This window comes from Microdochium trichocladiopsis, assembly GCF_020744255.1.
Source record: "Microdochium trichocladiopsis strain MPI-CAGE-CH-0230 chromosome Unknown B0I36scaffold_1, whole genome shotgun sequence".
Lineage (NCBI taxonomy): Eukaryota > Fungi > Ascomycota > Sordariomycetes > Xylariales > Microdochiaceae > Microdochium > Microdochium trichocladiopsis.
In genome coordinates, this window is record NW_025763544.1 from 4,876,365 (window position 1) to 4,903,181 (window position 26,817).

General features: G+C 58.0%; 1 protein-coding gene across 1 annotated transcript; it reads left to right on the forward strand.

Moving 5' to 3' along the window:
- Nucleotides 1-186: 186 nt before the first annotated feature.
- B0I36DRAFT_427433 (uncharacterized protein) lies at nt 187-26,803 on the forward strand (the record flags this gene model as incomplete). Its single annotated transcript, XM_046162427.1, has 3 exons — nt 187-310; nt 839-1,014; nt 1,069-26,803. The coding sequence occupies 3 exons, from the start codon at nt 187-189 to the stop codon at nt 26,641-26,643; spliced, it is 25,875 nt and encodes an 8,624-aa protein (XP_046019215.1). The 3' UTR covers nt 26,644-26,803.
- Between the last annotated feature and the right edge of the window lie 14 nt (nt 26,804-26,817).

Consider the following 26,817-nt stretch of genomic DNA (forward strand, 5'->3'; position numbering starts at 1 on the left):
AGTAACGTCTGTTCGTGTGGTGCACAAAGGCACGCTCTGTACATGTTGTTTTCCATCTCGACACCCCCGCCGGCATATGCATCATCAGCTGATGGCGTAGACGTACGCAGGCCCCGTATGCTGCTTGCAATGTAGGACCTATTCGCCCACAGGTAGACAGGGTACCCTGATCACTACCTGCAAGGCATGATTATTCACCACCCGAATGCACTGTCCTGGGCTGGAGGGAGGACCCTGAATCTGCAGGGGTCCGATTTGGCATGCACAATGATGCTGGTTGGCGATCTCGCATTGCCCGAAACCGCACTTCGTAAGTTGAGCACTGTTTAGGACTCTGTCGAAGTCGATCGTCTTTGCAAAATCGTTCCAAGCAGGCATCGCGCTGCAACTTACCTTTGAGAGCCTGAGAACTTCTCACATGCCCAAACCTGTTTACAGCGTAGTCAAGAAATCTTCGAAACTGGTGAGTTGTGACTTCCCCGTAGATGATACTGATCTGTGATTGAGGAGCAGAAAAAACACCATTACGTCATGTCCGCGCACTCTGAATCTGCCAGCGGCCACTGGACTCGGCACGCCGTTGGCTCGGGAGCATGTTATTTTCCCCTTCGAAACGATGGAGTGCCAGGCGACGGGAGGCTTGAGGCCCTTTCGCTGCGCCTGGAGAAATTTCAGGATGGTGAGAAGAGCCAAAATCTGGAGTTTTCGCAGATTTGTTCTGCGTGGGCGCTTGTCCTTCCCCTCTTCGTGGGCCATGATAGTGCTGCCTTCATTGCTCTTCAAAGAGATGGCAATGGCAGGACCATGTCCCACATCGTTGTCAATACCTGTGATGCAGTCACAGTACAGGCTCTAGTCGCTTTGGTCGAAGACCAAAGACTCCAACACGCTCGCCAGATTACGACGGAGGAGGACGACGCTACACCCACCATCACCAGACTCCCCAGCAATACCCTTGTTTACACGAGCACCGCAGAGCTGGATTCGGCCGAGATCGAAAAGCTGAAGTCACAAGTAAGAGTTCGGGCAGAGGAAAGTATTATAGGAGATTTCTGACACCTCTGATAGTTTCAAATCGTTATTGGAGTGAGCAGCCTGGGCACTACAAGCGCTCAGGTAACCATATTCTACAACAACCACCACCTTTCCGCAGGTCAAGCAAGCTACCTGGCTCAGACTATGGAGTCATCATTGGAGATTGTCGTCAACCAAGCTTCGACGAAGACAAGAGAAGTCATTCTCTTGACCCGGCCGCAAAAACAGCAGCTCGAACTCTGGAACACGACGCCTCCGGAGCGAGTGCCTGCCTGTTTTCACGACCAATTCCTCAAGGCGGTCAAATCACACCCTAACAACTCCGCGGTCGACGCTTGGGACGGCCACTTCACCTATCTAGAGCTAGAGAGAGCGTCGAGGGCACTGGCTATGCACCTTCAGGCTGCGGGCGTGGGACTTGGAGCTCGTGTTCTGGTCTGCGCAGAAAAGTCCAAGATGACCCCTGTCGCCTGGCTCGCAGTCCTGAGAGCTGGCGCCACCTTGATTCCCGTCGAGATGCTTCTGCCACTAGCCCGGCTGAAGCAGATTGTGCAGGCCGCGGGTGTTGTCGCGGTGCTTTCCACCCCGAAGTACTTGCCGACTGCACAGGAACTCAGTGCGAATGTCTGTGTGGTCGATAACGAGCATATTGATTTGGACCACGCCCCGTCACCATCTGTCGAGTTTCCCACGGCTGGTCCAGATGATACGGCATTCATTATGTTCACGTCCGGCTCCACAGGTGTACCCAAGGGCATCGCCACTACCCACGGGGCATTTTGCTCATCGCTGTTGAAATTGACCAGTTTGCTTACCGCCACTAGGGTACTGCAGTTCACGTCGTACAGCTTCACTCCCGCCTTGTACGAGATCTTGCTGCCTCTCATACCACACTACGTCGCCTGCATCTGCATTCCATCAGACCACTCGCGAATGAACGATTTGGAGAGGTACATTCGCGATTCAGAGGTCGACATGGCCATCATGGTGCCGTCTCTGCTACGAGCTCTCAGGCCAGAAGAAATGGATTGCCTCAAGCTTCTTGTCCTCGTTGGCGAACCAATGGGCCCCTCCGAAGTCGCTCGGTGGACGCCTCACGTCAAGTTACTCTATAGCTACGCCAGTTCTGAAAACGGACTGGTCACTGCCAACGGCCGCCTAGCAGAGTTGAGCGACGTCCGCAACATTGGCTACGGATTCGGCGACTGCTGGATTGTCGATCCCCAGGATCACAACGTACTCCTCCCTATTGGAGCTGTGGGCGAGCTGCTCGTCTACAGCCCTTGCACTGCCTCCGAGTACATCAACCAGCCAGAAAGGACAAGGGAGACATGGCCCAGAAGTGCTTCCTGGATGACGAGCCCCCGAGCGGACTGCCGATTTTGCCGCACGGGCGACCTCATGTACTTCAACTCCGATGGCAGTCTGAGCTACGTGGGTCGCAAAGACACGATGATCAAGATCCGTGGTCAACGGATCGAGGTGTCTGAGATATCCAGAGCCATTATCGCACAGGAGGGAATCGAGGCAGCGGTGGTAATCTCGCCAGGCCGAGGGCGTTGTGCAGGCACGGTCACGGCTGTGTTGAAGCTCAGCGGCGACCTGCCCTGTGGAGAAGACGAGCTCTTGCAGATGGATAAATTGCGAGCCGTGTCTGGTGCTCTTTGTACCGCGACAGTGGCAAGACTGACTGAGAGTCTGGCCAGTTCTCTCCCGGAGTACATGGTCCCTACAAGGTGGATTACAGTCGATAAAATTCCTCTCACAATCACTGGAAAGCCGGACCGTATGACGATCACGGCATGTGTGGACGACATCAACGACAGCATCTTTGAGCGACTTTTCCAGTCTGCCGAGACTTCAGCCGCCACGAGTGAGGACCAGCGTTCGCTGACTCCGACGGAGAAACAACTTGTCGCGATCTGGGCCGAAACCCTCCGGCGCAGTGAGCTTGATATCAAGCCGCACGACTCATTTATAGCCAATGGTGGAGACTCGATATCTGCAATCACGGTCACCAAGCTTTGTCGAGCACAGAATCTGCTCCTGACAGTCCGCGATGTACTTGGCAGCAAGTCTCTGTTCGAAATGGTTGAGCTTGTCAAGGAGGTTGGCGTACAGGCCGCCGCATCAGAACAGGTCTCAACCTCAGCCATACTGTCTCCCCATAGATTTGCACCGGCTGAAGACCAGCAAGACTACAACACGGTCAGCGTGGCGCCCTGTTCCCCGATGCAGGAGTCGATTCTGCTCAGTCAGTCGCAGCTGCACGATAGCTACCAGTGCTCTTTCATCTTCAAGGTGTCTGCGAAGTTCGCAGTGGACCTTGAACAATTCAAAAGCTCCTGGCAAATGGTCGTGGACCGCCATTCGATCCTGCGCACCGTCTTCATTGAGAGCAAGACTAGGATAGGCACTATGGATCAAGCAATACTGCGTCATCACAAAGCCAACATCTCTACATTCAACCTGCTGCGGTCACGTGTGGATCCTCTGACAATCCTGCACAGCCATCAGGTTATTTACAATGAGAGCGAGCCACCACACGCCATGACGTTTTGCCAGACTGGCAAGAAAGAAGTCGTCCTTAAGCTCGACATATCGCATCTCATCTTTGATGGCTTTTCCCTGCAAATCATTGTGCGCGACCTCGTTCTGGCACTGGGCGGCCACCTCGAGGTCCAAGGCGCTCCAGACTTTATCGACTATGTGGACCTGGTAGCAAAGATTGACACTGCCGAGTCAACTACATTCTGGCGCAATGCCCTCTCGGACTTCGAGCCTTGCCGGATTGGGCGTCTGAACTTCGCACCCAACGACGCTGAGGATGAGTGGGATGAAGACAATTGCCTCCTTCAGATATCAGAAGGGATCCCACAAGTCGCTGAAATAGGTCAGTTTGCCAGAGAGCGGGGAGTGACCGTCTCTGGTGTGCTTCAGCTCGCGTGGGCGGTTGTCCTGCGGCAGCTTATGAACCGCGATGACGTGGCTTTTGGCCTGCTCATGTCTGGCAGAGATGCTCCATTGCCAGGTGTTGAGGACATGGTTGGCCCTCTGATCAACACCATCACCTGCCGAGCGAACCTAGCCGGAGACAACCTGACAGTGTTGGAGGCGCTTAAAAGCCAGCAGACAGCGCTCCTGGACAACTTGGACCACCAATATGTGTCCCTCGGTCGGGTGCAGAACGCACTCGGAGTTAAAGAGAACCTCTTCACGACGTCCATGTCGGTCCTCACCGTACCTGACGCTTTCACGTCTGCTGCAGCGGCGATTGGATTCAACGCGGAGCTCATTCAACATCGCCAGCCGACCGAGTTTGAAATCACAATCAACCTGCAAGTGTCTGAGAGCAAGATCAATGTACAAATGGACTACTGGAGCAGCCATATTCCCACCGAGAATGCGGAGAGCATCATGGCCAGCTACTTGAAGACGATCCAGTCCATCGTGTGCAGTTCGCCATCGACCACCATCAGAAACCTAGACATCATTGGCGACAAGGATCTCGAGCAAATAACTCAGTGGACCCAGGCGACGATGAGGCCACCCATCGAAGGGACTGTGCACGAATTGTTTCGTACACGGGCACGGCAGCAGCCGACCTCAGAGGCCCTGTGCTCTGACCAAGGGTCTTTCACGTACCAGGAGCTCGACGCAATGACAGATCTGGTCGCGACTCGAATCCTCCAGCAGTTGTCCAAAGTCGATGGAGATAGCAAGTACGTCCTGGTCTGCGCAGAGAAGTCCGTCTGGACTGTCGTTGCGCTACTCGCTGTGCTCAAAGCTGGCTGCGCCTGTGTTCCTTTGGATCCTTCGCATCCAGTCCAGAGACTCCAGCACATCAAAAGCCAGTGCGATGCCAAGCTGCTGCTGGTTTCAGATGCGACCAGCCACTTGGGTAACGTACTGGCTCTCGAGACCCTACCGGTTGATCAGAGGCTCGTTGAGGACTCACAGGGCGAAAAGAACTCTGGCGTCCTTCGGCCAGGAAGTCCCGAAGACGATGCATACGTGATATTCACGTCTGGATCGACCGGAGTTCCCAAGGGCATCATGCTCCAGCACAGAGCTCTGAGGTCTAGCATCGAGCGCCACATAGGGCCGATGGGCTTCGAGCCGGGCTGCCGAGTGCTGCAGTTTGCTGCATACGTCTTTGACCTGAGCGTTGCCGAGATCTTCACCACCTTGTGTGTTGGAGGGACCGTGTGCGTGCCGTCGGACGAGCAGCGGATGGACGGCCTCGTCGACTTTATCAACAAGTACGATGTCAGCTGGGTGTGGTTCACACCGTCGTTTGTGCGGACTCTCCAGCCCAGCCAAGTTCCGTCGATCAAGACCATGGTCGTCGGCGGTGAGCGTATGACGGAGGACGTGATACGCACATGGGCGCCCAGTCTCCAGCTCCTGCAGGGTTACGGTCCTGCAGAGACGGCTGTCTTCATGTCCAGGGCGGCGTACTCGAGAAGCCCGAGCTTCGAGAACCTGGACAAGTCGAACGTCGACCGCGCATACGGCTCGGCTATGATCATCGCCGACGTCCACAATCCCAACAAGCCCGTGCCGATCGGAGGTGTTGGCGAGATCATCATCACCGGCCCAATCCTGGCGAGGGGTTACATCGGTAACAAAGAAATGTCTTCGTACTCGTTTGTAAAGGGCCTGAAGCTCCCTGGTGGCACGCCGGACCAGCAGTACTACCGATCTGGAGATCTTGGCCGTCTCAATGCTGACGGGACCGTTTCTTTCGTCGGCCGCAAGGATGCACAGGTCAAACTGCGCGGCCTGCGTATTGAGCTCGGCGAGATCGAATCTGTCCTCGGCGTCACTGCTGCAGTATTGCTACCCTCAGAGGGACCTGGCAAGAACCAGATCGTTGCCGTGCTCGCCCTTGACGATGTGCTTTCGGCCACGGCCGGGCTAGTTCTTGCTAATGGGGATGTCTCCCAACGAGCGGCACAGAAGATTGAGGAGCTGAGGGACAGCATTGCCACCAAGCTCGCCTCATACATGATGCCTTCAGTGTGGATCGTGCTCAAAGCCCTCCCGATAATGAGTTCGGGAAAACTGGATCGTGGTCGCCTGAGTCGCTGGCTCTCGACAATGGACGAGAGCACGTACACAGATATTGTGCAGGGCTCGGAGAAGTCAGAGGGCTTCCGAGAACAGTACTCTGTCGCCAGCCCCCAGGAGCTGATCCTCCTTCAAGCTGTAGCAGACACGCTGAACAAGCCTCTAGAGGGTGGCCGCATCAGTCTCCGGGCGTCCTTTCTTGCTGCTGGGGGTGATTCTATATCGTCCATGCAGCTTTCGGCACGTTGCCTTGGTCTAGGCTATCGTCTCAGATCTCGTGATATCCTCCAAGCCAAATCCCTGACAGCGCTCGCGGGTCTGATGAAACCGTTGGCGCCAGCCATCGCCCCCGTGGAGGATCTGCTTGAGCAGAACCACGATCTCCCATTCACTCTTGGCCCCATTCAGCAGAAACACTTTCTTTCGAACCCAGACGGCCATCAACACTTCAACCAGCCCTGCATTTTTGAGATTACCAGGGACTGCAGCCCACAGTCGATGGAGGAAGCTCTCCGAGGAGTAGTCAAGCACCACGGCATGCTGCGCACGACATACCAGAAGATCGGGAAGACATGGCATCAACGAACTGCACCAAAGGAGCAGGCCGACAAGTTCCTCATATTCGAACAGCATCGCAAAACCACATTCGATGAGGTTCTGGACGTCCTCAAGATGGATCAGCTGAGGACTGATTTCTTGGGTGGGCCACTGCTCGTTGCCTCCATGGTCACTACCACTGACTCTGGGACAATGCTTGTGCTGACTTGCCATCACCTGGTGGTCGATATCGTCAGCTGGAGCATCATCATGCACGACATGGGAGATCTACTGGAGGGTCGGCAGTTGTTGCCAGCCACCATGCCTTTTCCACAGTTCATCAAGTGGCAGCAGGATCACGCTCAATCAGTTCCTGAGTCGAGATCGGCGACACCCGAGAGGTCCAAGGACGACTCTGAGAAAGCCAGAAAGTACTGGAACTTCACTGAACAGAGTAATGTCTACCGTGACGAGGAGCATTCGACTTTCCAGCTATCTGCACAATCCACCGAGAGTCTGATGAGCATCGCATCCGGCGGCACAAGATATGAGCCAATGGATGCCATCTTGGCAGCCCTGCTACACTCTTTTTGCAGTGTGTTCCCTGACCGAGCTGCGCCTTCAGTTCATCTTGAAAGTCACGGACGCCAGACTGGGGACGAGGAAGATGCAGACGTTTCCAGGACTGTGGGGTGGTTTACAACAATAGCCAACATGGCTGCCAATGTGTCACCAGGAACCGGCTTACTGGACGCGCTCAAGTCTGTGAAGACAGCTCGGCATGCCATGGCCGAGAACGGATCAACTGGGTTTATCCAGACATACGGTTGCCATGATGGCGAGGACTGCCCGGTGGCCGCTGATGACACCATAGAGCTGCTCTTCAATTTCCTCGGAGAGCAGCAGAACTCTGGACATGGCAATGCATTATTCAGATCCGTCCACTACGAGGGCGCTGCCATGGTGGGTTTTGGGCCAGACTTGGCCCGGACAGCACTCATCGAGATCAATGCGCTGGTCCACGACGGATCTCTGCTGGTTAGCACGGGGTTCCATAAGGCACTCAGGGCGACAATGGGTTCGATACCACAATGGATGGACTCGTTTCAACAGAGTCTCAGCAACCTCGCCGGACTGGTCGCCAACATCTCTCCGTTCTTTACAACTTCAGACTTCCCTCTATCGAGCTTGTCACAGGCCGACCTGGACATATTGATGGCAGACTGCATCGCATCAGGTGTCAAGCTCCACGAAATCGAGGACGTGTACCCATGCACCCCAATGCAACAGGGGCTTCTCATCAGCCAGCAGAAGTCTCCCGAGCAATATGTCGTCGAGGCCATTACCAAGCTGTCCAGCCGCAACGGTGAACACATCGACATCAACCGACTCGCGGCTGCATGGGATCTCGTGGTACAGCGCCATCCCATCTTACGAACCATCTTCGTGCAGACTGCGAGCGCAGAATTGTTTTGCCAGGTTGTGCTCAAAAAGGTACCGTCTGCTGTCAACTTGTTGCGGGATGTTCCCACGGACACGGCACATGATGGTCGCAGCCCTGCGGCGCTCTGGGCAGGGACTCGGTACCATTCTTTCACGTCGCCTTGGGTCATGACACTGGCGAGGAGCGAGTCCGGACAGGAGGTTGATTTCTGCCTCAAGATCAACCACGCCATCAACGACGCTCACTCGATGTCTCAGGTCACGCGTGAGCTTGTCCAGATCTACCATGGGGAAAAGGCCGGCCACTCTCTTGCACCAGTTTCTGGGTACGCCGAGTATGTCCGTTTCCTCCAGCAGCAAGACGTGCACGCCACCCTCGATCACTGGTCCAAGTACCTGGACGGCATCACCCCTTGCCACTTCCCCGTCCTCGAGCACAGCAGCAGCAACGCCGAGCTCGATCGGACACAACATGGCTCGCGAACCATTATCCGGTCTCTCCAAGAACATCGTGAACAAGCCCAGCGGTTCTGCACCGAAAACGAGACGACCTTGTCGACCATCTTCCAGGTCGTTTGGTCGGTCGTCCTGGCTCAGTTCACGGGCACAGACGCCGTCTGCTTCGGCTATCTGAATTCTGGGCGCGACATTGAGCTCCGAGATGCTCAAGACCCCCACGACATATGCGGGCCTCTGATCAATACACTGGTCTTCAGGGCCAATGTAGACCCCAGCCAGACAGTCGCGGCTGCGATAGAGCAAGCGCAGCGTGATCACTTTGACAACTTGCCGCACCAGCACGCCTCGCTGGCGATGCTGCAGCAGCGGCTGGGTCTTTCTGGCCGTGCGCTGTTCAACACGGCTGTCTCCTTTGCGCGTTTCAAGGACGACAGTTACGGACTGGACCCCTCGTCGGTCCTCGTGCCCAGCTTGAAATTCATGTACGACCCGACTGAATACCTGTGCTCGTTGAACGTGGAGTCGAGCGACACGACACTCGGATTCGCATTCAACTATCAGTACGAGTCGATGCCGTCGTCTCTGGCAGAGCATGTTGCAGAAGCCGTCGAGACCATCTTCTCGTCCATCATTTCTGGCAGCCCGAGCGGCCTCTCTGCCGAAGACCAGGGCGGACAGACTCTGGGCGAGATCAGCCTCGTGGGCGCCTCGAGCATGCAGCAGCTCAACAAGTGGAACTCGCCAGAGCTTCCTCCAGCCGTCGAACGCTGCGTGCACGATATTGTGGAGGACATGGTCGCCTCGCAGCCCGACCACCCTGCGGTCTGCTCGTGGGATCTGGAGCTGACTTACAAGCAGCTGGACGACCTGGCCAACGACCTGGCACGCCGCCTGCGAGCATGCGGCGTGGGACCCGAGGTTCTGGTGCCCTTGTGTTTTGACAAGAGCGGCTGGCACGCGGTCGCCATGCTGGCCATCATCAAGGCGGGTGGTGCTTGCGTCCCGATGGACCCGTCACACCCTGCAAGCCGACTGACCGAGGTTGTGACCACTGTCGAGGCCAGAGTGATGCTCGTCTCCCATCAGCATGCCGCACTCTTCCGGCCTCTCGTGGACGTGCTTGTGGTCACGGGCCCAGCTGGCGGCTTTGAGATCACGGGAGCAGCAGCTGGGCCGTCTCGAGCTGCGGTTGGCACTCGCCCTGTCGAGCCGCACCATCTGGCCTCTGTCGTCTTCACATCTGGAAGCACGGGCAAGCCAAAGGGGATCATGTTGCACCACTCTGCGCTGGCGTCGGCCGCGGTGGCCTACGGGGAGATGGACAAGATCGGCCAGCACTCGCGCGTGCTCCAGTTTGCGGCCTACATGTTCGACATGAGCGTCGGCGACCACTTTACGACGTTGATGCGCGGCGGCACCATCTGCGTGCCCTCGGAGCACGAGCGTGTCAACGACCTCGCCGGCGCGATCGCAAAGTACCGCGCCAACTGGGCCTTCCTCACCCCGAGCGTCGCCAGCGTCCTCGAGCCCCGCGATATTGCCGGCATGCACTTCATCGCCCTCGGCGGCGAGCGTGTCCCGAGCGAGACAGTCCGGCGCCTGGCCGCACACACCTGCCTGTCCGTCACGTACGGCCCGGCCGAGACGTCGATGACCATGGCCGGCAACATTGGCATCGACGCAGACGCCAACCCGGCAAACTTTGGCCACCAGGTCGGCACCTACATGTGGCTCGTCGACCCCCATGACTACAACCGCCTCGTCCCCGTCGGCGCCGTTGGCGAGATCCTCATCGAGGGGCCCCCCGTCGCCAGGGGCTATCTCAACGACTCAGACAAGACCGCCGCCGCCTTCGTCACGGACCCTGCCTTCCTCTCTCGGGCCACACCCCAAGGCCATGCTGGTGGTGCGCCGCGCAGGATGTACCTCTCCGGCGACCTCGGCCGGTACAACGCGGACGGCTCCGTGTCCTTTGTCGCCCGCAAGGACAACCAGGTCAAGGTCCGAGGCAACCGGACCGAACTCGGCGAGGTCGAAGCACACCTGTGGAACCACCCTGCCGTCCGCCACGGCCTGGCTGTCATGCCGACCTCGGGGCCTCTGGCAAATCGCATCGTGGCAGTCTTGTCCATGCGTAGTTCTCAGACTGCCTCGGCAACGAAGCGGCCTCTGTCGGGGCTGGACCTGCTCTCGCGGGAGATGAGGGCAGATGTCCAGGCCGAGATCGAGCAGGTCAAGAACGTGGTCATGAACAAACTCCCCTCCTACATGGTCCCCGCACGCTGGCTGGTGGTCCAGAAGGTGCCGCTCAACACCTCTGGCAAGATAGATCGCAACAGAATTCGCGACTGGGTGGAGGCATTGGAGGAGTCCGCCCTGGAAGAGCATCTGGCGCTGGACACTGCTCCAGCCGTGTCCGAGGGCGATCTCACGGACATGGAAAAACGCATTCGCGACACAGTTGCCCATGTGCTGAACAAAGAAGGCGACGTGTCCATCTCCAGGTCCTTTGTGAGTCTTGGTGGCGATTCCCTGACTGCGATGCAGGCAGTCTCGTACATCCGGAGGCACGGAATCTCCATCTCCGTACAGGACATCCTGCAAAGCCCAAGTCTCTCAGAGCTCGCAAGGTCGGCGAAGACACTAGCCAGCTTGGACAGTGCCAAGATCGGTATCCCAGAGGAGGTCGAGGACCAATACTTTGATCTCTCCCCCATCCAGCAACAGTTCTTCCGCTTGATGCCAAATGGCACACAACGATACAACCAGAGCTTCGTGGTTCAGGTGACAAAACAAGTGGCTGAGTCCAGCTTGTCAGAAGCCCTGGAAGCAATAGCCAAACGACACTCCATGCTTCGGGCAGTGTTCCAGCAGGAAGCTGGAGGCCAATGGCGGCAAAAGGTCCGCCGTATGGCTGGCTCAGCTCGCGATCGTTTCTTCCACATCCGCACACACCATCGCGAAGCCGGCGCCTCGTCGCTCTCGTCCTTTGTTGCCGACATCCTCGCCAGATCCGACTTTGACATCTCCAATGGTCCACTGTTCAGTGCACACCTGATCGACACCCGTGCCCGGGACGGTACTGCGGAAAACGACCAGCACATCGTCCTCGTCGCGTCACATCTCATAGTTGACTTGGTGTCCTGGAGAGTGATTCTCGGGGATCTTGAGGACTTGCTGTTGAAGAGAAACTTCAATGGTCGTGAGGCTGGACCGCTATCCTTCCAATCATGGCTCAATCTCCAAAGCAAATACAGCGCCCTTAATCACCTTCCCTCCAAGGCGCTGGGCGTGGCTGCGGCGCCTGGCCTGCCAGACTATTCATTCTGGGGAATGCAAAACACCGACAATCGGATAGGGGATTCGACGACGCTGTCCTTCAAGCTGGATGCTTCGACCACCACTGCCGTCCTCGGGGATGCTAATGACGCTTTCGCTTCTGAGGCGGTCGACCTGATGATCGCTGCAGTGCACCATGCCTTTTCCAGCATTTTCCCGGAACGCGAGTCCGCAACTACTTACATTGAGGGTCACGGGAGGGAGAGCTGGGATTCATCCATCGACCTCACCAACACCGTCGGCTGGTTCACCACCATCGCGCCAGTCAGCGCAGCCAACAGCAAGGACGGTGCAGCTGACCCTTTGTCCACGATCGTAGACATCAAGGACTCGAGGCGCTCGCTCGACAGCAACGGCTGGGCGTTCTTCTGTTCGCAATATCTCAACGAAGAGGGCCGCAAGCAGTTTGACAAGCTGCGTTGGCCCGAGATTCTCTTCAACTACACGGGCAAGTATCAGCAGCTCGAGAGACAAGACGCTCTGTTCCGCAGGCCCAGTGGGGTCGACGTGGCGGATCTGGAGCAGCACAACTATTCCGGGGACGCCGTCCGGACTGGACTGATTGATGTCCTCGTCGTTGCCGACGCGCACTGCCTTGAATTCACGTTCATATGGAACAAGAACATGAAGCACCAAACTCGCATTCAAGCCTTTGTCGCGCAGTGTCAACGCGTATTGGAGCAGATGGCCAGGGTCCTGCCTTCGCTCCCAAGACGTCTAACACGGTCGGACATGCCACTGATGGCGCCACCGCTCACTCAAGAGGACCTCTCCCGAGTCGAGAGCCAGCTGGCGCGCAGAGGCGTGCACGACGTCGGCGTGGCACAAGAGGTCTATCCGCTCTCCAAGGTGCAAGAGGGCATGCTGCTATCGCAACAAAAGGGCCAAGACGCGTACATGTTCTTCACCGTCATCCAGATCACGACCGCTTCGTCCGCACAGGCGCATCAGGGTGCGAGGCTGCTCCAAGCCTGGCGCAGCGTGGTCCAGCACCATCCCATGTTGAGGACTGTTTTCCTGGACGGCGAGACTGTTGGTGGCGGTTACAACCAGGTCACACTCAAGACTACCGATATTGAGACTGAACATGTCCACGTCGCCAGTGTGTCCCAAGCGATTGCGAAGCTAGACTCTGCCGGAAGCTCGATAGACTTCCGCGCGGCACTGCCCCCTCATCGCTTCACGCTCTGCACGACCGACGAAGACGCCATGTTTCTCAAACTCGAGATGGACCACAAAATCATCGATGGGTTCAGCTTCGGCGTCCTGCTCCAAGACCTCTCCCTTGCATATGATGGTCGGCTCGCTGGTGATGGCCGCCCTGCTCCGGCCTACAGTAACTACGTCTCGTTTGTCAACCAGCAACACGCCGAGAGCAGCGCGCACATCCGGCACTGGCAGGAGTACCTCCAGGGTGCTGCTCCTTGCTATTTCCCCGCGCTCCTGGATGGCAAGCCGGACCCGGCAGCTAAGGGACAGTCCACGGCCCATGTAGATGTCGACCTCGGCTTCTCCGAGCTCGAAGAGTTCTGCATGAAGCGGGGAATCACCGTCTTCACGCTTCTTCAGGTCAGCTGGGCTCTCGTCTTGCGTGAATTCACAGGTTCCGACCAGGTCTGCTTTGGCTTCCTCGCTGCTGGCCGCGACGCCCCGGTCGAGGGCATCGAAAGGCTCATTGGTCCCGTCATAAACATGATGACTTGCTACCTAGACTTCTCCGGCGCCGAGCAAGTCGACGCGCTGCTCCAGACGACACAGAAGCAGTGGCTGGCCAACATGGAGCACCGCCACGTCGCACTAGCCGACATCCATCACGCCCTGGGCCTTTCCAGCGAGACCGCACTGTTCAACACGATCTTGTCACTGCAGAAGGCGAAGGACTCTAGCCTAGTGACCGCCCTGGGCGGCTCGAGCGGCTCCATCCTCGAGACCGCGCGCCGTGTTGCGGGGACGGATCCCACGGAGTACGCCATTGCCGTGGACATTACAACATCGGCGTCGGCGATAGAGATTGAGCTCTCCACGCAGAACAGCCTCGTCTCCCCTGCCATGGCGGAGAACGTTGCGTCCAACTTTGCCGAGGCCATTAGGGCCGTGATACGGGCCGAGAGCAGCACGCGCCCTGGCGACTTGGCCGTGCTCTCGCCACGCAATATCGAAGCCATCCACGGATGGAACAAGGTTGCCGGCGACAACGGCCGCTCAGGCTTGGGCACCATTATTGTGGATGCCTGCATCCACGACCTCGTCAGTGCTCGGGCAGCGCTCACGCCGAACAAGGAGGCTGTCGTGGGATGGGACGGCAGTTTCACTTACGCCGAGCTGGACGAGATGGCCGATCAGCTTGCAGCGCATCTCATCAGTCAAGCTGAGCGCGTGGCCGACACAAACACCGTGGCCCTTGAAGCGGGCTCGATCATTCCGTTCTGTTTCGAGAAGTCGGTGTGGACTGTCGTCGCGCTGCTGGCTGTACTAAAGACGGGCCGGGCCTGCGCAGCCCTCAACCCGGAGTACCCCGACGACCGACTGCGGAGCATCGTCGATGCCACCCGATCCAACCTGATCATCTCCTCGCCCACTCAGGCGGGCCGTATGAAGAGGCTTGCCGGACAGGTTGTCGCAGTCTCTCCTGCGACACTAGGCCAGCTGCCGAAACGTTCTCGCGAGGAGGTCGCAGCGGCGCTGGAGACGGAAAGGAGCAGACCTCACAGAACATTGTCTCCCGCCTTCATCATGTTTACGTCGGGAAGCACGGGAACTCCCAAGGGCGTCATCATCGAGCACAAGGCCCTGGCGACTTCTTCCCGAGCCCACGGCCGCGCTCAGCACGTTCACGAGTCAACCAGGGCGATCCAGTTTGCGTCGTACACATACGACGTCAGCGTCGAGGAGATCTTCACTACTCTTCAGCGCGGCGGCACCGTCTGTGTGCCTTCTGACGCCGAGCGTGCGGACAACATCGGGGGAGCCATTGCTCGGTATGGGGCGACCTGGGGCGACCTCACGCCGACGGTCGTTTCTCTGATCCAGCCTGACACGGTGCCATCGCTCAAGACGATCTGCCTTGGCGGCGAGCCGGTGCGGCAGGACGTGGTCGACACCTGGGCTGGACGGGTCGAGCTCATCAACGGGTACGGGCCGGCAGAGGCCAGTGTGGCCTGCGTCGTCTCCGTCGAGGACCTGGGCAAGCCCGGTGTAGATCCCGCCGACATTGGAGTCGGTGTCGGATGTAGCACCTGGGTGGCCGATCCCAGAGACCACAACAAGCTGGCCCCTGTTGGTGTTATTGGGGAGCTTCTCATCGAGGGTCCCGTCCTGTCCCGTGGCTATCTGGGCGACGCGGACAAGACTGCCGCGTCCTTTGTCACCGACCCGAGCTGGGCTCCGAGAGCGATGCGGGCGTACCGTACTGGAGACCTCGTGCGCTATACGTCTCGTGGCACCTTGGTGTTCGTCGGCCGCAAGGATTCGCAGATCAAGATCCGCGGGCAGCGTGTCGAGCTGGGCGATGTCGAGTGGAACCTGTCTTCGTGCCCGTCCTTGAATGGCGTTCTGGTATCGTTCCCAAAGAAGGGCAGCTGTGCTGGGCAGCTTGTTGCCGTGGTGGCGCTGCAGAAGGCCACTGCGGACTCGCCATCCGAGAGTCCAGACGCTGTGACCGGCTGTGCCAACGCAGTGACACTGGTACCGCCATCTGATCGAACGTCCTCCGCGCTCGCCAAGGCAACCGACTGGCTCTCGAGCCGCCTCCCGGACCACATGATCCCCCGCGTGTGGGCGTTTGTCGAAAACTTGCCGACCACAATGTCTGGAAAGCTGGACCGCAAGGCTGTCGACACATGGCTCAACGCCAGTGACGAAGCACTCCTCCGGCAGCTCAAGGACTTTGACAACCACAGCATCGGCACGGCACCAGTGGCAAACGCAGCAGAGCGAAAACTTCAGGCCATGTGCGCCGAGGTCCTCAACCAGCCCATCAGCGAAATGCATCTCGCACGGTCCTTTACCAGGCTCGGCGGCGACTCAATCTCCGCCATGCGTCTCGCGTCCCACGCCCGAGCCAACGGGCTCGTCATCTCTGTTCAGAGCATTCTTCGCGCGAAGACGCTGGCTGCCATTGCCGCGAGCGCTCATGCCGCCACGTCCACATCACAGAACAAACAGCTATCGCAGTTTGTGGACCAGGCGGACGTGGCTTTCCCGCTTACACCGATGCAAGAACTACACTTTCGTCTCTATCCAGGCGGCGAGAATCATTATAACCAGAGCTTCGCCGTCTCCCTCGAAGCTCCAGTCTCCGAAAATGAGTTGTACAATGCTCTGCGCGTGCTCGTGCAGAAGCATTCCATGTTGAGGGCTCGATTTCAGAAGAAGACCGGCGAAAACATGTGGCAGCAATACATCACCAGCAATGTGACGGAGTCTTTCCGCCTCGAGACACACACAGTGGACACGATGGCCTCCATGGGGCCATTCTGCCAGAGGGCTCAGGAATCTCTGGACCTGCAGACGGGGCCCCTATTCTGCGGCGTGCTGTTCAACGCCGCGAACGACGGGAGCCAGTGCCTGTTCTTGGTTGCCCATCATCTTGTCACGGATCTCGTGTCGTGGCGAGTACTATTGCACGACCTGGAACTGACTCTGTACAAGAACGAAGGGGTGCCTGGAGGAAGCGTGTTATCTTTCCAGGCCTGGAGCCGTCTTTCCCTGGCTCATCGGCAACCAAAGCAGGCTGTGCAGACCAAACAGCCGTCGTTGCCGGTCTTCGACTACGGGACCTTCTGGGACTTGGTGCCGGAGGGGCACACTTTCACAAACTGCAAGATTTCTGGATTCTCCCTGGCCGAAGACCGGACAGCGGCTTTCCTCAGATTTGCTGACAATTCCTTCGGAGTTGAAGCAATTGATATCCTGCTCGGGAGCTTGATATTTTCTTTCAGGGAGACATTTGCAGATCGCCCCAGCCCGATCGTGTTCAGCGAAGGTCACGGACGTGAAAGCTGGGACGATAATGTCGATCCGTCAGAGACTGTTGGATGGTTCACCATTCTCGTTGCGGTATGCGTGGATTCGGAGGGTGCCAACCTTAGTCTCGTCAAGACAATCCTGCGAGCAAAGGACGTCCGCAAGAGAATCGAACCGCAACGGCTGCGCCATTTCTCGACTTTGCTTGACACTCAACTCGCCGAGAGGCCCATCGTCGAGGTTCTTTTCAACTACCTCGGCCGATTCCAGGAACTGGAACGTGGGGAGTCCATGCTCAAACCGCTAGCCCGCGCACAGCAGGCCTGGACAGACGTGAATCTGCAAGCGAAGCGGGACTCAATCTTCGACATCGAAGCCAGCGTTGCCGACGACTGTTTGAGCGTACGATTCACCTACGACAAGGACCTGCCACGGCAAAACCTTGTGGCTAAGTGGATCGAGCAATATGAAGCGAATCTTGAGCGCGTCATTGTCGAGCTCGAGCAGCAATCCGCGTCACCAACTCTGAGCGACTTCCTGTTGCTCAAGATGAATCACGCCGAGTTTGACAATCTTGTTGAGCAGGTCTTGCCACGTCTGGGTGTAACTGATGTGGCGAATATCGAGAACATCTTCCCCTGCAGTCCGGTTCAAGAGGGAATGCTTCTCTCGCAGGGACGCTCGCCAGACTTGTACGAAGCACATGTGATCTTTGAGGTCAAGGACTCTGCGGCTATATCTGTCGACATCGCCAGGCTGCGGAAAGCCTGGAGCGATGTCGTTGCCCGCCACCAGGTTCTAAGGAGCATGTTGGTAGAGTGCCCAGCAGATGGAAGCATGTTCCACCAAGTCGTCTTGCGTTCTGTTCAAGATTCAACAGAGGTGTATCAGTGCGAGGCAGACGACCCCAGATTTTGTGCACCGAAATCAATCGAGGCAAACCGGACCGAGCAGGAACTTCTGCACCTTACCAAGCTCTACCGCCTTCGGATCTGCCAGACGAGCCGTGGGCAAGTCTTCCTCAACCTTGAGACGAATCATGCCATCACGGATGCTGCCACCATGGCAATCATCTTTGGTGACCTGAAGGCCGCATACGCAGGCACTCTGCCAGCGAGTGGCCCGCAGTACAGTGACTACGTCGAGTATATTGGCGAGATCGACAAGCACGCTGCACTGGCCTACTGGGACGGATACCTTGCCCGCGTGGCGCCTACAACCATCATCTCAACGTCCTCGCTGGCAGACACCACTACGAAGCAGCTTAGCACAGTCCGAGTTCCCATCGACCTTGATGGGCCACGACTCGCCGCTTTCTGTTCGGAGCATAATGCAACGGTTGCCAACATCCTCCAGCTGGCGTGGGCTCTTGTGCTGAGGACCTTCACCAGCTCGAACCAGGTCTGCTTTGGATATCTCACTTCTGGACGCGACGTGCCTGTCGAGGGCGTCACACGGATTGCCGGGCCAATGATCAATCTACTTGCCTGCAATCTCGACTTGGGAGATTCAACCACACCGCGCGAAGGCCTAGAGGCCGTTCGTGATGACTACCTCGCGGCACTGCCGTACCAGCACGTATCCCTAGCCTCCATCATGCACGCGCTTGGCCCCAAGCTCCAGGGCAACCAGTTGTTCAACACGATCATCACGATCAGCTCCGGGACGTCCAGCCCGGCCCAGAAGGATCAGCCTGCCGGTGGCCTTGAAATCCTTGCCCTCGGCGGCAATGACCCGACCGAGTACGATTGTGTGGTTTCCGCAGAGGTCTCGGTAGCTGGTGTGTCCGTGTCAATCTCGCATTGGACAGACAAGATTTCGCACAGGCATGCCGGTTCCTTGGCAACAACGTTGGCGCAGGTGCTGCGGAGCATTGTCGAGACGCCTGCTGTATCGTACGCCGACCTTGCCGTTCTTGCACCTGGACAGGCCATGGAGCTCGCTGAGTGGAACAACTACGACCAGGAGCTCGACTACGTCAACACCTGTGTGCACACCATTTTCGAGAGACGGGCTGCCAGTAGTCCAGACAGCCCTGCCGTCTGTTGGAAAGGTGGATCGTTCTCGTACAGACAGCTCGACGGCTTGGCCCAGAAGTTGGCCCTGTACCTGCGAGACAAGCACAATGTCAAGCCTGAGACCCTCGTGCCAGTAAGCTTTGAGAAGTCGCCGTGGATGGTGGTTGCTGTGGCTGCTGTGCTCAAAGCCGGCGGTGCCGCCGTTCCGATCGACCCGGCACACCCGCGCAGTCGCAAGCAGGATATCCTCGAGGATGTGGGAAGCGGCTTTGTCATCACCTCTGCCCAGGGCGCGGCTCAGTTTGATGGGCTAGCCGAGGCGCTCGTCCTTGATCAGGGCCTAGTGGACGACCTGGATAGCCGTAGGAAGCGGTTGAGTGCTGCTAATGTCTCGGACCAGGTGGTGTGTGCAGAGGTCCGTCCAGAGAACGCGGCGTTTGTTGTCTTCACCTCTGGGTCCACGGGCAAGCCCAAGGGCGTGGTGCTGGAGCACCGGAACGTGAGCACGTCGTGTGCAGCCCAGGCAGTGACGCTGGGCGTGGGACCAGAGACACGCGTGCTGCAGTTTGCGTCGTATGCCTTTGACATCAGCATTGGTGATACGTGGACGACGCTGATGCACGGCGGCTGCGTCTGCATCCCGACCGAGGAGGAGCGACTCAACGACATTGCGGGCGCGGTGAACCGGATGCAGGCAAACTGGATGTCGCTCACGGCGACCGTCGCCGCCCTCGTCGACCCAGAGAGCGTCCCATCGCTGAGGACGCTGGTGCTGGCTGGTGAGCGTGTAACGGAGGAGAATGTCCGGCGCTGGGCTCCGCGCGTGCGCACCCACGTCTGCTGGGCCCCGGCCGAGTGTACAATCTACTGCTCCGCAACAGCTCCCCTCGATGCTGCCCACAACATCCCAGCCAGTGTCGGCAGGCCACTAGCCAGCAGGATCTGGCTGACCCAGCCTGGCAATCCCCATGCTCTGGTGCCGCCGGGCTGTCTGGGCGAGGCCTGTGTTCAAGGCCCGTTGCTGGCCCGGGGCTATCTCAACAAGCCAGACCGCACCCGCGAGAGCTTCATCGACAACCCGCGGTTCCTACTCGCCACTGGGGCCTCGCCACCGGTACCGTACTGCGATGCTGCCGGCAATAAGACCGCCAATGGCGCCGGTCCGCTGCTGCGTGTCTACAGGACCGGAGATCTCATGCGCCAGGAGGCCGATGGGACTCTGACTTTTGTTGGGCGCAAGGACAACCAGATCAAACGTCACGGCCAGCGTCTCGAGCTTGAGGAGATTGAGCACCACCTGCGGGGCCAGCATGTGGTCGGTGACGCTGTCGTCTGCGTGCCAGCACGGGGGGCTGCCAGAGACCATCTCGTGGCCATCGTCTCCTCTTCGTCTACAGCGATGAACGGCGTCACAAGCACCAGCCACCTCGAGATCCTGGACAGACATGAGCTTGACATCATCCAATATGATGCCGCAGGCCTGCGGCTTCATATCGCAGAAAGAGTCCCCTCGTACATGATTCCCACCATGTGGATCATGGTGAACAGCATCCCCCTCGGAGCTACAGGCAAACTGTCCAGACAGCTAGCGCTCGCGTGGTTGGAGGCCATGACCGAGACCGACTATCGCCGTGTTCTCGCCCAGGCCTCAGGAAACCCCAGAGGTGATGTCGAGCCTGCCTTGAGTCCCATCGAGACCTCCATCCGAGCCACCATTGCCCAGGCGCTCAACCTCGAGGCAGACCAGGTCTCGCTGGATTCAACGTTCCTGAGTCTTGGCGGCGATTCCATTTCAGCAATGCAGATCGCTTCGCAATGCCGGGCTGCCGGCATCAACTTCAGCGTTCGGGATCTGCTTCGGAACAACACGCTGAGAAAGCTTGCGATTCTTGCCAATCCGACTAGCAACGAAACGATCCAGAAGGGGTCTTCCGCAGCCACCAGGTCTGCCCTTGATTCGCGTAACAGGCTCCCAGTGGTGCCGGAAGACTTTACCCTGCTGGCGCTCAACAACGAAACCCTCGATGCACTGCGGTCAGCCGTTGCGAGATGCACGGGCAGGCAGCATGCCACCATTGAAGCGGCATACCCATGCACGGCGGTCCAAGAGGGCATTCTGTTGAGTCAGAGCAAAGACGGGTCGCACTACAACATTGAGCTTTCATGGAAGATGTCGTGGAAAGAGCAAGGGCGTCCACCCTTGACTCCGGACTCGGTAGCTGATGCCTGGCAGGAGCTGGTGCAGCGGCACTCGATCTTGCGGACTGTCTTCGTGCCCAGCTTCCGGGATGCGAGTGCATATGATCAAGTTGTCGTTTCGGACATGGGATCAGCCTCAGAGATCAGAGTTGATGGGGTGCGCCGTGGATTCACCAGTGTCCTTGCAAAGGACCAGCAAGCTTTACCAACGCATCTCTTCAGTGTCAGCTCGTCCAGCCACCATGGGGAGGTCCTGTGTCATCTCCAGATCTCTCATGCGCTTCTCGACGGTTCCAGCATGAACCCGTTGCTGGAGGAGCTGGGAGCCATCCTTGCTGGTACTCTTGCTTCAACTCCACCATTACAGTTTGGGCAGTACGTCGAGCACCTCGACAGCAAGGAGTCTGCCGAGACCACCTCACTCGAGTACTGGCAGCACTATCTGTCTGGCTCCACGCCGACGCATGTGCAATTCAGTTCTGTCAGCGAGCAACAACGACAGCCCGAGCCGCAGCCGCGAAGCGTTGCAGTGTCGCTGGATGCCGAAACCTGTCGGAGTCTGTTCGCCCTCTGCCGACAGCGGCAAGTCACGCCGGCCAGCGTCCTCCATGCGGCATGGGCTCTAGTCCTGAGTGTCTATGCTGGCTCTCGAGATGTTTCCTTCGGCTATCCTTCTTCTTGGCGTGATGTGCCCCTGCCTGGGATCGAGCAAGCCATCGGGCCGTATCTTTCCATGCTCGTGTGCAGGGTTGACATGACACAACACACAACCCTGGCGCATCTCATCACTACCATATCGCGCCAATCTATGCAGGACAAAGAGCATCAGAATGTGTCTTTGGCTAGAATCCAGCATGCTCTGGGTCTCGCGTCTGAGCAGCCGCTCTTCAACACGACGATGTCGATTACGCGAGAAGACTCGCCCTCGAACACGGCACCAGCGATGCCGTCAGCCTTGACACTTCGCAATGATCTAGACGATCTTTTCAGCTGGGAGGTCCTTGATGGCAACAGCCCCAGCGAGTACGCCTGCGTAGTCCAAGTGGCTCTCGACAGATCGTCCAGCATCACCTCCAACATATTCTACTGGGCTCACCAAATCTCGCCAGACCTCGCCAGCAGCATTTCAAGATCCTTTGCGGCTGCCATAACCACCATCACCAACGCACCCAATCAGGAAATTTCCAGAGTTTCACTCTGCAGCGAGTTTGACAAGAACCGGATTCAGCAGTGGAATCATGCCAACCTTGCGCCTCTCGCGGGCTGCATCCACGAGCCCTTCGAGCAGCAGGCTCTGCTGCGGCCAGAGCAGGACGCAGTCATCGCAAGCGACGCCACGCTGACATATCGCCAACTGGAAGATCTTTCTACCAGGCTTGCGGTCCATCTTCAATCTCTCGGCGTCGGTCCTGAAGTCCTCGTCCCGTTCTGCATCGAAAATACAGCTTTGGCTGTGGTGGTCATGTTTGCCATCGCCAAGGCTGGGGGTGCCTACGTGCCTCTGGAGCCCTCTGACCCTCTCGAACAGATTGAGAGTATCCTCGAAAGTATCTCTGCGCCCGTGGTTGTCGCCTCAGTTCCTCAATCATCGCAATTGAGAAAGGATAGCCGCACAAGGGTAGTAGTCCCTGTCAGTCTTGCCTTCATCGCGCAACTTCCAGCAGCAGCCACCGGCGACTTGGATTCGGCACGAACATCGCAGCCCACCAACAGCGCCGCCGTGTTCTTCGCACCTGATAGCACTGGCGGTACACCTAAGGGCGTCGTATTTGAACACCGGGCGTTGCACACCAGCATGAATGCCTACGGCGAGTTGCTTGGCATCAGCCCTTCGACACGCACTCTTCAGTTCTGCGCTTACTGGGACAACCAAGTTGTCCACGACATCTTCACCACCCTGGCGCAAGGCGGTACAATCTGTGTCCCCTCGGCAACAGAACGGTTGGATGACCTGGCTGGTGCCATCAGTCGGATGCAAGTCAACTACGCATACCTCCCAACAACCGTGTGCCTCAGCCTTGCCACCCTGGACCCCGTGCCGAGTCTCAAGCAGCTCGTGCACGGCGGAGGCCCTATCACTCGCGAGTTCCTGGATGCATGGGCAGGCAGAGAAGGCATCCGAGTTTTCCATTGCTACACACCAAACTCCGATTCTCTCTTGCCCACAGCACAAGCCGTCTCGGGTGATATGTCGACATCTACAATCTGCAGACCCACAGGCGGACATGCCTGGATCGCGAATCCACACAATCACCATGACCTGATGCCTCTGGGCACCGTGGGGGAGCTTGTCCTTCAAGGCTCGACTTTGGCACGCGAGTATTTTGGAGACTCCCAAAGGACCCGTGAGTCATTTGTCGAGGCACCGGACTACTGTCGCACCGACTCGATTGGTAGCGACGATGCCGCTGATGTTGGCGGGACCAAGGGCCACATCCATCTCCGCTGCTACAAGACGGGCCGCTTGGCATTCTTTGGACCCGATGGGACTATCCATGACGCGGGACCGAAGGACAGTCAGATCAAGGTCAACGGACAAAGGATCGAACTGGGCGAAGCCGAATACCATCTGCGACAGGCTCTAGGGCCGGAGGTACAAGTTGTTGTAGATCAGATCAAAGTCGGTGAGGCGAAGGTGCTTGCGGCATTCCTTTGTCGCACAAACGAAAGGGTCAGCATGGGCACCGAGACCACTACTGCAGAAAGTGTTATCCGACCGGTGACCGAACTCCTTCCTGACCTCGAGGAGCTGGAGGCTACCCTTGGCCGAGCCTTGGGCGAGGTCGAGGAGCATATCATGGCGTACATGGTGCCCCAGATATTCCTGCCTATCACGCACATTCCTATCAACACCACGGGTGAAGTTGATCGCGCAGCTCTGCGGGAAGCCGCTCATGTCTTGAGCATCACGGAGCTTCCTCGTTACTCTCTCTTGCGATCGGCATCTGGACTGTACGAGGCCGGCGGGCGTGATACCGACGAAGCATGGCCGACAACGGCGCAAGAGGAAATACTCGTTCAGCTCGCAGCCGAGATACTCAACGTCGGCGTCGATAGCTTGGGAGCACGAAGCAACTTCTTCCGCCTGGGGGGAGACTCGATCTCCGCGATTAAACTTGCAGGCGCGGCACGCAAACAAGGAGTGTTCCTGACCGTGGCGGACATCTTCCAGAATCCTACAATAAAGAGCTTTGCAGCCTGTGCAGCTGCAAAGTCGCAGACGGACTCTCAGAGCGACGCACTTCCGGTAGTGAAGCCAGTGTATGAGCCCTTCAGCGCCTTGCCAGATGATCTGCCGCTCGACGACATGCTGGCACAATCTGCTAGATATGCTGGGCATTCTTACAGCTCGGCCATGAGCGCACTTGACCATCTGGTCGACGTCGCCGATGTATTGCCCGCAACGGAATACCAGGAGTGGGCGCTCGCCTGCAGCAGCATGCACGATCACGGTTACAACAACTGCTTCAGCCTGGATCTAGGGCGACATGAGGCGTTGAGTGACCCTAGCGCGGTGGCAGCAGCTCTGCAACGACTGTCTGACCACCATCCTGTCCTCCGCACGTCTTTCGCGATGTGCAGAGATATCCTGTACCAGGTTGTCCACAAAGGACCAATCATCCGGTTCGAGCACCATGACCTCCTACATCCACAGCAGAACCAGGAGCAGGATAGGGTCGCTCCTCCGCGGAGTCGTGATGAGATCGCGCAGTCTCTCGTACAAGACCATATGCCCCTAGGACAGCTGGCCGTTCGATTTGCCCTGGTTCGCGAGCATGACGCAAGAAACTCCCTCTTGGTGAGACTACCGCATTGTCTGTACGACGGCATCTCGCTGCCCCTGATGATGCGCGATCTTCGAGCAGTGTTGGACGACGTTGCGGGACAATCAGTCACCCCGCTGCGCCCCGTGGTGCCGTTTGCGAACTTTATTAACACCACGCACCTGGCCGACAAGTCACCCTCGGTGGCTTTCTGGGCCGAAGCCCTGGGTGGCTCGACCATGACAAGCCTGGTAGACCATGCAAGTCCATCGGTAGGAAACGTCCTCAACCAGCGGCTCGACCGCACCATCTCCGTGCCTGAGTGGTCTTCTCACGGCTCGGACATCACTTTTGCCACCGTTCTGAAGGTCGCCTGGGCTCGGACCCTATCTTTGGTGACGGGGCTCGACGATGTCGTGTTCGGCCACGTCACTGCCGGCAGGAGCGCGGCCAGCGTAGACGACATCGAGTCCATCGTGGGGCCATGCGTCAACATTGTCCCCGTGCGAGTCAAGACATCTTGCTCCACTCCTCTTCATGTCAATGGCGAAGGAGACGACGACAACCGCAACCACAACAACACCGAGAGTGGCGGCGTCGGCGAACTGCTCCGAGAAACACAATCACACGCCGTACGCGCACTGGCTCACGAGGCCCTGGGTTTCCGCACCATCGTCGACCAGTGCACGCAGTGGCCCAAGTGGACGAGGTTCAGCTCGGTCGTGCAGCACCAGAACCTGGAGGAACAAATCGTTTCGTCCTCCACGGCCGCGGCGACGCTGGCGAAGGAGGAAGAGGAGGAGGATGGCTTGCTTGAAGAGAACAGCCCGGCCACTCCAAGTATGCTGGACGCGTACCTGCCTCCCAACGACGCGGCCGATGTCTGGGTGTGGACCTTGCCCCAGCCTGGCAGCGACAAGATGCGCGTCGAGCTCGAGTTCAGCGACTTGACCATCACGCCAGTAGCCGCGCGAGCATTGATGGATATCCTCTGCGACCAACTCGTCGCTCTTACAGCTGGCACGGGCGGCGATTTCAGTGGCCCCAAGCTAGACCTGGAAGCGCAGAGGGCTCTGGCGTGGACCCCAGGAGGTTGGCAGAAGATCCGCGCGACCCAGCAGTCCCGGTGCGCCAATGTGAAAGTGTGCCGGTCTGGCAAATCAGGGGTGGCGGAACAGCCCGCGCTCAGCCCCGAGGAGGTTGTCTCTGTGGCTTGGAACACGGTGCTGGGCATTGGCGGCAGACCTGACGATGTCGGCGCGGCCTTGGACCGTGATGACTTCTCCGAGTCCACTACCAGTTCCGATGGTGCACAAGAAGAAACCGACAACCCGAGTGTCCAGAACGAGATGAAGAGCACCCCAACCAACGTCGAAGTCGCCATCCAAGGTCTGGACCGCCTCGAAAAGCACGACATGGTCACTTCTGTCATTTCTGTCTCCTCGAGCGACAGCAGAGGAAGCGTCAGCAGCAACGAGAATCGACTCGCCGAGAGACTCAGCCCGGAGGAGTCTTCCACACCTCGGTCCCAACATTCATCAGACATTGGCTTCGACAAGGCCTCCCTGGAGAATGCAATCATGACACATCTGGGGCGTTCTCGCCGAGACCTGCAGCTGTCGGACAAGATTGAAATACCGTACTACGAGCTTTCGGGCAAATGCATGGTCCCTGTGCACATCGCAGCCGTGTACCGGGCAAGTGGCTACGAGGTGGCGGTCGAGGATGTCATGCTGAAGCCCACCATGCGGGAGCAGATTGACATGCTCACTGAGAGTCTTCAGGGTGTTTCTGAGACACGCGTGCTCTAGGAATGTTTTTTTGGAGATTTTTGGCGCCTTTTCGATAATGCTTCTCCTTTTCTTCTTTTTGCGCATCTTCTTTTGATTCTTATATGCTTTCAGCAGTCTTTCGTGTTAATTTAGACTAATTTCACTCTCCATTTCAATGGCTTCCTTAAATCACCGCACAGTATAACTCGATTG